General features: G+C 40.5%; 1 protein-coding gene and 1 pseudogene across 2 annotated transcripts in view; both read left to right on the forward strand.

Moving 5' to 3' along the window:
- The first annotated feature begins 130 nt into the window (after positions 1–130).
- On the forward strand, positions 131–1,186 carry LOC132695277 (anamorsin pseudogene; annotated as a pseudogene).
- A 2,218-nt stretch (positions 1,187–3,404) lies between these two features.
- The window catches only part of UTP20 (UTP20 small subunit processome component), a 109,767-nt gene continuing 100,964 nt past the window's right edge, over positions 3,405–12,207 (forward strand). For both annotated transcript variants that reach the window (XM_060656631.3, XM_060656632.3), the window contains exons 1-5: positions 3,405–3,612; positions 4,559–4,639; positions 7,723–7,789; positions 7,928–8,060; positions 8,517–8,705. In XM_060656631.3, the coding sequence (XP_060512614.2) occupies positions 3,568–3,612; positions 4,559–4,639; positions 7,723–7,789; positions 7,928–8,060; positions 8,517–8,705 (515 nt within the window). In that variant the 5' untranslated portion in view covers positions 3,405–3,567. The remainder of the gene's footprint in view (positions 3,613–4,558; positions 4,640–7,722; positions 7,790–7,927; positions 8,061–8,516; positions 8,706–12,207) is intronic.

Genomic DNA, 12,207 nt, shown 5'->3' on the forward strand with positions numbered 1-12,207 from the left:
AAGAAAAAAAGCCAGTTAGCTTACTGGAGGCAAGCCAAATACTGGGCACTTCCATACTTTATTATTAAAAAATCCAGAAGCCAGGAGCAAGCCCTGAACAGCAGTTTCTAGGTCCATCAGCACTGCAGGAATGGCAACTTATGGGATCTTGGCTGGCCAGTCTGTGGCAGCGGTCTGGGGTAAGTCATCTTTGGTGGAAGCTCTGAAATATCTGATAGATAAGCTTCAAACATTAATCAGCAATGAGGGCCAAGTGTCTGTGGAAAACATCAACCAGCTGTTGCAATCTGCCCACAAAGAATCTAGCCTTGACATTATTTTGTTGGGTGTAATTCCTGGAAGCACTACTCTGCACAGTGCTGAGATTTGGGCTGAGATGCCCTGGTGGATGTCTTTTTCTGAAAGAGCTGGTAGAGACAGCTGTAGTCAACAATAGCAAAGGGAGGACAACATCTAAGCTGTGTTTGGCCCTGACTCTTTCTGGTCTTGTGGAAGTGAAAGAGCTGCAGCAGGAGCCCTTGAACCCTGAAGAGATACAGTCTGTCCAAGAACACCTGTTACCAAAGTGACAGTTTGCTTTGTTTACAGATTGCCGGCAAAAACCCAACTTTGAAGTGTGTTCTTCTAGTCAACTGAAGCTTTCCATTGCCAAGAAGTCTTCTCCTCTGATGAAGCCTGCTATGGACCCTGCAGCAGCCAAGCTTTGGACCCTCTCAGCCAATGACATAGAGGATGAAAGCATGGATCTCATTGACTCAGATGAGCAGCTGGATCTGGGAAATTTTAAGAAGCCAGATTCAGCTTCCCCGTGGGCTCCTTTGTGTGAGGAAGGGGAAAAAAAGAGGAAGAATTGCACCTGTGGCCTCACAGAAGCACTGGAGAAAGAGAAGCCAAGGGAACAGGTGAGCTCCAGCCCAAGTGGGCTTGTAGAAATTTCTACCTGGGTAATGCTTTCTGCTGTGCCAGCTGCCCTTACCTTGGGATGCCAGCCTTCAAACCTAGGGAGAAGACACTCCTGAGCAATAGCAATCTCACTGATGCCTGGGAGGGACCCAATGCGGTGCAAACCTGCTCCTCCAGCCAACTCCTGTCCCTCAAATCCCACCATTGTGGTTCCTCCCATCTCCTCCAGATTTGCTCACTCTCTGCTTCACATGAATCCATCTGCAGGAAGGGTGCTTGGTAAACAGAGTGAAGCTGGCAAGAGGTACAGCGGTGTGCAGTGCTGCTATGCATCAAAAGGCCACAGCATAATGGAGCCTCGTTACTCTGAGTGGAGAGACCTGTTTCTCCACCTAGTGTTAGGGAATAGGACAGTGTCCTGAAGAGGGCCCTCTCCTGATGACACAATGCTGACCTAACACTCAGAGCCCGGGCATCCTTGAGTATTAACACTTTGGGACAAAGAGGGCCCCTGCCCCTATCCTAAACTCAGCATTATTGCCACTACTTATCTTCCAGACTTGGTGGTGAACTTGCATTTATTTGTTGGCGACATGAGTGAAGAGTCTCATGACCTCCTTAGGGCACCAAAGGAATCACCATTGGTTGCTGTGATCATATTCAGTGTCCTTCTGCCCTTTCTATCTCTACCTCACCCATTTTACTGTATTGTATCTGTCTTATTGTTTCGCTAATCTATAGTTATTAAAGTTGTGTACGTCTGCAAAAAAAGTCCATAAATGCTATGGAGCCGTTAAAAATATTTACAACCCCATGATGACATACAAAATATTGACGTTGTAATGCCAATAATAATATGAAAGTGTTTAGATCTACTTCACTTCTTCATCCGATTCCCTCCACAGTCTATGCATATTTTGTTTCCTTTCTTCAATACCGGACCGTACGTGTCAAGGTCACCAGTGACCTTCACCTTGTCAGATCCAGCAGCTACTTCCCCAGCCTTAGCTTTCAGCATAGTTGACCAGTTGTTCTTCATCCGTGCCAAGACTAGACTGTGTCTACCTCACTGGCTCTCTATCCCATCTCCCTTCCAGGCCACTGCTAAATGTTAGAGCACTCCAAGGATCAACTCGGTCCTCTTCTCTTCTTTACCCTCCTTTCCATAGCTCTCTCCCTAAAATATCTCATCCAGTTTCACGGCTTTATAAATACTCCACATGGTTCAGTAGTTAAAGAGTGTTTAACGTATTTAAGTCACACCTCCAGTCCTGACCTCTACACCAAGCTCTGGGCAGGAATATATTCAATTGTCTACTTAATATCTTTCCTTGTCTAAGATGTAAGCACCTCAGACTAAATACTTCCAAACAGAATTATTATTATTATTATTATTACTATTACTATTATTATTGTGTCTTGTTCAATTCACACAACAGTGCATGGCCCAAGTAGATTCTCAAGAAATACTTTCTGAATAAATACGTGAAAAAAAAAAAAAAATACACATACAGCTGCTTGTACAATTACGTTTAACAACATAAGAGTGGTAGGAAAAATACCCAAATTTTAACTGGTTGCTTATGAAATTAAGATTTTTCTTTAAAACTCCTTTTCTGGGTGCCTGGGTGGCTCAGTGGGTTAAGCCTCCGACTTTGGCTCAGGTCACATGCTCTCGCGGTTCCTGAGTTCGAGCCCTGTGTCCAGCTCTGTGCTGACAGCTCAGAGCCTGGAGCCTGCTTCGGATTCTGTGTCTCCCTCTCTCTCTGTCCCTGTCTGTCTATTTCTCTCTGTCTAAGAAATAAGTAAAACATTAAAAAAATAAAACTCTTTTTCTATTTTTCAATTTTATTCAGACAGTAATGGTTAATATGACTTTGGCGCTCAGAGACTTCTGCCAGACTGCCACTTACCAGCTGCACATCCTTGCTTCCTTCGTATGCCAAAGGGGCTCAAAAATATGCACCTCAGAGGCCCCTGGGAGGCTCAGTCAGTTAAGCCACAGACTTTGGCTCAGGTCATGACCTCAAGGTTTGTGAGTTCGAGCCCGCGTTGGGCTCTGTGTTGACAGCTCAGAGCCTGGAGCCTGCTTCGGATTGTTTCTCCCTCTCTCTCTGCCTCTCCCCCACTTGCACTCTGTCTCTCTCCCTCTCTCAAAAAAAATAAATAAATAAAATGTAAAAAAAAAAATTAAAAAATGCACCTCAATTATGTCCATGTAGCGTTCACACTGCGCTTTTCTGTAAAATTCTGGATGTAAAGAGCTTTGCGTGGTATAAGGCTCATAGTGAAGGGTAGTGATTGTTAGTCGATAATACGGACAGGGAGATTTTCTTTTATAATAAAAATACATATATATTTTTTATAAGTCTTCCCTGAAAAGAGAAAAAGAATTTCACGCCTACTCCAACATCAACTCACCGCGGCCCCGCCCGCTTCCCAGAAGGCTGCGACTGCTCGTTCGGCTTTTCCGCCCACGTGATCCTCCCAGGCTCCTCCCCATCTCCAACATGGCCGCGCCCAGGGGCACAAGCCGCACGTGATGGAGTCCGAGCACCTGGAAATTGGAGCGTGCAAGTGTGTGAGCAAGTTTACCTCCGTACCATCGGTTCCATCCTTTCGACCCTTACCTAGGTCCTCGCGGGCCCCTGTGTCTCTGCCGCCATGAAGACAAAGCCTATGTCCCACAAGACGGAGAACACGTACAGGGTGAGCAAAGGCACTTGGGCCAGGAACCGTGGGTACCTGCTGCCTCAGCCTTGGAACTGGGTCTGAGCGGGACACTAGGGGCTGAGGTGTTCTGGGCGGAGCGTGAGTCACTTACCTGACAAAAGAGAGGGACTTGGCGGGTGTAGTAAACATGGGATGGGGAAAGACGTCTGAATAGCACGTTTCGCCCGCGGTTTGTGGGGTCTGGCCTGCCTGGGAATTCCTTTTGGTCCAGAGTTAAATTCATTATCACAGACTAATTGCTTAGGAGATGTTTTCCACTACTCTTTTCTCCTTAAAGACCAAATTGGGGGGCAAGCCGGCGGAAGGAGGTAAGTGATTTCTGGCTAATGGCTATGACACCACTTTCAGTTTTTCTTCTGAGAGTTTCTTTGTTATTGTACCAATCGTATGTCTGTATGTGTTTAAAAACACTACTGTTGCAACGACTTAGCCAGATCCCTGTGCTTGTAGCGGGTTATGAAACCTAACAGTAGATCCAGGGAGGCCACATCACCGACTTTCACCTGGATCCACCACAATTTAGTGTGGAAATTTTATTTGAAATGACATAACTGAACTTTTGCAAATACATTCGTGGAAGTATTTAATTATCTTCACATAGTAGTAGTACAGGGCGTTTAACACTATGTCTTTGAGCTTGTTTTTACACTTCGCTTTTGTGACTCATCAGTGATGTCTACGTCTAGTTTCAAAACACAATTATATATTTTATGATTGATTGAAAATACAAGTCTGAAATTGCAAGAGAAGCATACTGTTATTCGTAATGATAGTACGTGAGGAGGCTTATTGAAACTTTAAACTTTATATTTTCACAAGGCAATTGTGGACATGTAATTATTATACAGTGCTTAAAACAGATATTCAAGATGTGATAAGTGTTAAATGATGATCGTATATTAAATATCCCTCCCTTTCGCAGTTTCTTACATTTGCTGAACGATTGGCGAATGTGAATATTGATATTATTCACCGGATTGATAGAACTGCAAGCTATGATGAGGTAAGAGAATGTTTACTAGCTGATCTTCGAGTATTCACAGTTGGTTTTTTAGTCTCTCCTCTTAGAAGTGAATTGTTTTTCAAGCCATTCCTTAATGAATATGAAATGCATTATACCTGTGTGATTTTATAAGTTGCTACATATGGCAAATTAGGTCTCAATTAAAGCAAATTAGAAATTTATGGGCTCAATAGCCATATGTGCTACAATATTAGACGAGTGTAGATATGGAACATTTCCATCATTGTGCAAAGTTCTATCAGGTGATACTGTGTTAGACAATTGGCTTGATACCTAGATACTTAGGCTTCTGTGATTCCAGCCTCTCCCTTTTCCATGTGCATTCTGATTGCAGAATGCAATGGTGCATTTTCATTTTCCTGAAGCTACAGTTTTTAAGAGGTTTTAAGAACATCACTTTTCCAGGGCTTAGTTTCTTCCTTTACAAAATGAAAGGAGCTAGATTTCCAGTTCTAACCATGCTCTCAGTCACACCTATACTTAAAAATCTTGCTTTTGCTGCATCTTCATTATGTCCCTGTTACCCTATTAAGGTCCTCTATAACATGCCTTTAACTTAGGGGTTCAACTTCAGTTCTTACAGTTCTTCACTTATGACTCTAGTCAGACTTTGCTTACTGTCCCTTTGGATGCCTTATTCCAACGTGTGAATTCAATGTGTTAAATGATGTGATCTGGATAAGCACATAATGCTTTATTTGTATAGGTTTTAGCATGGCAAAAAGGACAGGAAATACTGTTTAATGTTGAGAGAGAAACCTATATAAAGGAACAGAGACTAGAAAATTCATGTGACATTTAAGGAACTGCAAAACGTTTCAATGTGGTTATTAATTGTATGTATAGTGTTTGTGTTGATGGTGACTGGGATAGGGGAAGGAGATAGCTGGTGAGAGATAAAGCTGAAGAAATAGTCAAGGAGCATAAAGAACTTCATATGTCAAGCTAAGTTTGGATTTTATCCTGAAGCTATGGGATGTCATTCTTGGAGTAAGGTAGAGGAGTGTGTGACATGATCAGGTCTCAGTTTTAGATCTCTCTAGCTTTAATGTGAAAGGAAGAGTAGGATTGGAGTCAGGACAACCTGTTGTGAGGATTTGGTAGTCATCCAAGTGAGAAAATTATTATGGTAGCAGCAGTCAAGATGGAGAGAAGGATTCCAGAGATATTAAAGAAGTAGAATGGAGAGGACTTGTGACCTGCTGGTTTTGGAGGGAAGGAGGTTAAAGTTTGGTTCTAACAACTGGGTGGTTGAGGACATCACTTATCAAGGTAGATTTGTAGGAAGAGAAGCAGGGGGTTGATTCTATTTGGGGCTTACTGAATTTGATGTACCTGTGGCCATCCAAATGATGGTGTCCAAAATCTATTTGGATATATGGATCTGGAGGAGTACAGGTGATTTTGGAGGTGGAATTATAGATTTAGAATTCAGTATATGGTTTATAATTTAAGCCACAGGAGAGATAGATGGTTTAAGAGGTAGAATGTCAGGTTAGAGAAGAGAGCCTAGGATCTGATCTTGGGCTGGATGGTCCAGAATGGTCTCAATCACATTTTAACTGGGGCTTGTTAGTCCTAGTTATCCTCATGGCCTTTTACTCTTTGATAAGCTAGACTAGGCTTCTTTTCATAATGGCAGAATCTTCTCAAGAGAGAGAAAGCAGAAGTTGTAAAGCCTCTTAAAGCCTAACTTTGGCAGTTGCAAGATCACTTCTGTTGCACATTATAGGTCAAAGCAAGTCAGAAAACCTGGCCAGATTCAAGGAGTGAGAAAATAGACTCCATCCCTCTGTGGTAGGGGCTGTGAGTCACATGGCAAAGGGACAGGGACATAGTCTACCACAAAATGGCTGACATGTGCCTGCTGCTATGCTATACTGGGAATGCCTTCTTCATTTAGGTTTAAACTGCTAGGTGTATTTCTCTCTCTTAAGAGACACCGAACAAAATTTAATGAGATCCTCTTTCTTTCCCTCTATTCTGCCTATTGATTTATCTTCATTTTTATTTTTTAAAGATTTCCAAAGCACTTTTTAAAGGTTTGCTCTTTTTTTGAGATTGTAGATTTGGCATGCAGTTTGTGTACTAATTTGTACTGTCACATTCCACTCACACACGCACATACAGTAATAATTTTATTGATTTTACCTTTCAAAGTACAAAGTAATGTACACTGGGATAATAAGCTAAACAGTATGACAACGTATTGGTGAACTTAGAAAAACTTGTTATCTCACCTCTCCTACCCCTTATTGTCAAGGAAACTAATATGAACAATTTGGTATATATATATATTCTGTACTTATCTGTCATACAAATATTTGCAAATGTGTATATTTATAGAGGCCTTTTTAAAAAATATTGGCTCCTACCATATACTTTACTACGTAACTTGCTTTTATCGTTTTGGGAGTTTATCCTCAACATCCTTCTAATTCAATATAGATACAACTATTCTTAGTAGCTATATAATATACCTTAGAATTTATGGACCATGAATTACAACAAGCACTTTCCTGTTGTTGGATATTTACACTTTTTATGTTTTCCACCCACTACAATAAAGTTGAATAAGCATCCTTATACTAGTATGTTTGTAAATTTTATAAAAAGCATCTCCAGAATGGGAATTGATGGGTCAGAGGGCATACCTGTTTTGTTTTTGTTTTTGTTTTTTTTTTTCATTTTAATGATTGCTGGAGTATTTTCCCACAAGGTTGTAATTCATATTTCCAAAAGCAGAATGAAAGAATTACAAGAGCACATTTTTCTGGGCCTAAAATTGTAGAAAACAGGAAAAAAATTTTTTTCTTTAGTGTGACTATCACATAGGTTTTAAAGAATCATTTGCTGCAACCAAATCAACAAAATACTGTGTTTATAAATCCTTTGCCCATATTATACATCTGATTGCTTTTTGAGTATGTTAGTTATCACCCTTTAAAAAAAATGTGTTTAAACTCCTATTATCATTGTCTCAAGGTATCATTATTCTTATTTACTTTGATCATAGATTTTCTTTGAGTTGCCTGATTAATGGACTGCTTTAATCTTGGCAGGAAGTCGAAACCTACTTTTTTGAGGGTCTGCTGAAATGGAGAGAATTGAACCTTACAGAGCACTTTGGTATTTTCTATTTTGCTTCTATTTTTTTCTCCCATCATTTGTACTTTATGTGTTTAAAACGACTAAATTAGTGGTATGGTAGAAAAGCAGAACCTATTCTCTCTCTCTTTCTCCCTTTTTTTTTTTTTTTTCACCCAGGAAAATTTTACAAAGAAGTTATTGACAAGTGCCAGTCCTTCAATCAGTTGGTCTATCATCAAAATGAGATAGTTCAGAGTTTGAAGACTCACCTGCAAACCAAGAACAGTTTTGCTTATCAGCCCCTTTTGGAGTAAGTAACGTGTTGAGAGAAAGCTCAATGACATTTATCTGAATTATAGAAAGGTTGTGTTTTATACTACATTTGCCTTAGATCTGGTGTCTGTAATTTGGAAACAAGAATGTACCTTTTCTGTTAGATCAGAACATTAGTGAATTGTCAAAAAGCAGAATCTTTAGAGTTATCCTCCTTTTGTTTTTCTTTTATACATTTAAGAAAATTCATATTTCTTTCATGCTACAGGAATGAGCATAATTTGTGATTAAAAAAAAAAATACACGTTCTTGCTCCAGCTGAATTTCTTTGCTGAACTCTTAAAATGTGAAAAATGTTATGCCTTTCTCAAGACTTGGTTTGGAAGTTTTAATTAATCCTGTTATCACAGGCAATCTGTTATCATTTGTGAAATAGTCTGTCTTTTGATCTGCATGTCTCAGAATCAGTTACCTCTACTTATCTTTAATGCAGTTTGGTTGTACAGTTGGCACGAGATCTGCAGACGGACTTTTATCCACATTTTCAGGATTTTTTCCTGACCATCACCTCAATCCTGGAGACTCAGGACACAGAGTTACTAGAATGGGCTTTCACCTCGCTGTCCTATCTTTACAAGTACCTGTGGAGACTGATGGTGAAGGACATGTCCAATATATACAGGTGACCCTTTTCTCTCTCTAATTCGGGTTTGGTTTGATTTTTGTCCCTTTTCAATTTTATTTTATCTTACGTACAATTCAGCACTGTTTAGTAAATTTATGGGGCTGTGCAAATACCACCATAATCCAGTTTAAAAACATTTCCATCATGGGGCACCTGGGTGGCTCAGTCGGTTGAGCGTCCAACTTCGTTTCAGGTCATGGTCTCGCGGTCTGTGAGTTCCAGCCCCGTGTCGGGTTCTGTGCTGACAGCTCGGAGCCTGGGGCCTGCTTTGGATTCTTTGTCTCCCTCTCTCTGCCCCTCCCCTGCTCATGCGCTCTCTCTCTCTCTCTCTCTCTCTCTCTCTCTCTGTCAAAAATAAATAAACATTAAAAAAAATTTTTTTTAAGCATTTCCATCATCGCCAAAAGATTTCTCATGTCTGTCTACAAGTCAGTCCTGCTCCCCATCTGCATCAGTTTTGAGAGCAAAAGCAATAGATATATATATCTATATATATATAGATATATATATATATAGATATATATATAGGTATATATATATGTATTAAATAGTCATAATTGTTTCTGTGAAAACAGCTGTGCTTTAGGCTCCTCAATTGAACAGTCCTCCTCAGTAACAAAACAGTTTAGCATCTGAGTTTTGCAAGTTTTTATTTTTTGTTCAAGTGCAGTCTTTATCAATACTGGCAACCAGGATTGCTCACTCTTGCCCTGTGTTTAGTTAAAAAATGTGCACTACCCATCATGCGTACCTGCTGACATGGCTGCCTGACTCTGACATATTTTTTTGATTGTTTTTCTCTGGAGTTCTGTTTGACTCCAGACTGCTCTTCCAGCTCAGTCTCTATACAAAGTTGGTTCTCCAGCCAAAGTGGTCCACATTGGCCGGTCTGCATTGACCTGGTCTTTTCTTATCTGCAGCCATTGAAATCCTGCCTCTTGCCGTCAAAGTCAGGCTTGGTTTCCATAATCTCCACAAATATTTCTGGGCACCTTAGCCAAAAGTGAAAGCTTTGTACTCTGAACTCCTCTGGTATTCTATACACTTACGTTACACAACTTCTGTTATAATTGTTTGTTCATAGTAATGATGTTCTTTACAAACCTGTGAACTGTTCAAGAGTCCAGTCTTAAATATCTGCATTTACCCAGTCCCTGACATATTAAGTAAGCCTGAAGAGACATTCAGAGAACATTGTGAACAAATGTGGACAGGGAAAGAGGATGAATTCCATAGTTACATTTTGTTTAAGGAAAAGATTGTTTATAATCAATTTCAGTCTGGGACTGATGGAGCTTTCCACTTGGTGTACTGATTATTTCTGCATACTTCAATTGCCACAGGAGTATGTAAGATTACCGCCCTCCTCCCAAGTATAGGTGTGGGTTTGGGATAGGACTATAGATTTCGTTTTTGTTTTTATACCAACCCCCTTTACCCTACCCTTGGTTGAACCACCCTTCCCTCTACCCTGCCTTGATTAAAGAATGAGAAAGAAATATTTTTCCAGCCTTTGCTGGTTCTTTGTGAAGCTTTTGGTAAAATGTATTAGAAACCAGATTACTTTGTCAAAACCAGCAAGATCTTGGGGCAGTATTCAGTAGTCCCCCCTTATGTGTGGGGTTTATGTTCCAAGCCCCACAGTGGACACCCGAAAGCACAGATAGTACTGAACTCTGTATGTGCTATGTTTTTTCCTATGTATACATACCTATGACAAAGTGTAATTTATAAATGCACAGATTAATAGCAATAACTAATAATAAATAGAGCAATTATAACAACATACTGTAACAGAAGTTGTGTGTATGTGGTTTCTCTTTGAAAATACCTTATTGTACTGTACTCACATTTGTGATGATGTGAGATGATAAAAGGCTAATGTGTTGAGATGAAGTGAGATGAACAACAAGGTAGATATTGTGGCATTAGTGCTCTGCTCCTATTGAGCTGACAGTGGTCAGTAGGAGGAGCACCTGATTCCAGACCACAGTTGACTATGGGTAGCTGAGACCACTAAATGGAACACAGATAAGGAGGGACCACTGCATGGCTATTTGGTTTCATGACTTCTCTTGTTACTTTTTTATCTTCTAAGCCACGCTTTCCACTTCTAAATTTATTTGCTGTTGGTGTGACATCTTCAACAGCCTGGATATTTTCACATAAGTATTACTAAAATCAAAGTCAGCACATTCCTGCTCAAACTATCTCTTCATTCGTTCATGTGTTCAGTAAGTATGTACTGTGTTAGGCCCTTTTCGGTTGCCCATTTCCCAACAGTGATACCATCTTTCTTCTCGTCAACTGAGGCTTGGTGTCTTAGAGGCATTTTTGACCCAGTTGTCTTCAAGGACCCCAAATCCTCTTGATTCCATTATTCATGTACTCACTTGATTAAGTATTTATTAAACACTGTACAGCACTTGAGATGCAATTGCAAATAAAACAGATAAAAAATCCCTCTTCATGCAAAGTTTACAGTTTATCAGTGGAACATCTTGGGTGCATGCCTGGCATGTGTGAGGAACAGCAAAGAATCCTGGGTGGTGGGGCAGCATGTATAAGTAGAGACTAATTAGACAGTGCCACATCATATTAATAAGGGTCCAGGCCTTGTGGGCACTGTAAGGTCTTTGCTTCCACCACAAGGACTCTTGAAATGTCTCTTGGGTCCATCTTTTGCCATTTCACTCTACCATCAGCTTCTTTCATACCCTTGTTCGCCCAAGCTTGCGTGACTTGAACAGATTTCTAGCTGGACTGCCAGCCTCTTCTTTCTTCATTTATTTTATCCTATATCCTGCTGCTAAATTAAACTTTCTGAAATATTAACTTCTTATTTAGCCAATATTTATTAGCACCTGTTATGGGCAACGAAGTGCTAGGTACTGAGGGTACAGCGAAAATAAGAGATACATTCCATGCTCTCCTGTCACTGGGGAGACCAGTTTAAACAATGTGATTATTCAGGTAATTATTTAGTTATAGCTACATGGCGGTGTGACCTTAAGCAGGTTGCTTGACCTTTCTGTCTCAGTTTCATTATCTGTGGAACCAGGATAACAGTTCCCACCCCATGGAGTTGTGTTGTTTACAGGAAGTAACAGAGAAAGTGCTTACGAAGATGAAAGCTAAAGCCTAGTCTCCTCTGTTTGGTGTTCACAGTGACCGGTTTACCTGAGCAGCTTTATCTGCAGCAGCCCACCCAGCCACATCACCCTTTTTCTTTCAGACAGACTAGCCTCCTTTAGATTGCTTCTGCTCGCCCCATCTTTGCTCTCGCTTTTATCTCTAGTCATACGCACTACTGTACCCACCTGAATTCTTCATATTGTTCAGGACTCAGCTCTTCATGGGGTCTTCTCTGTAAGACCTGTACCACCGGTCCTAGGATTTTTCTTGTCTGTGACCTTCATCTTCTGTCTTGGTAGTTGAATGAGGTTTTAAAGCACTTGCTTTATACTTGAAATGTATTCCTTGCATACCTAGCACAGTG

The sequence above is a fragment of the Panthera onca genome, chromosome B4 (assembly GCF_046562875.1).
Source record: "Panthera onca isolate mPanOnc1 chromosome B4, mPanOnc1 haplotype 2, whole genome shotgun sequence".
NCBI lineage: Eukaryota > Metazoa > Chordata > Mammalia > Carnivora > Felidae > Panthera > Panthera onca.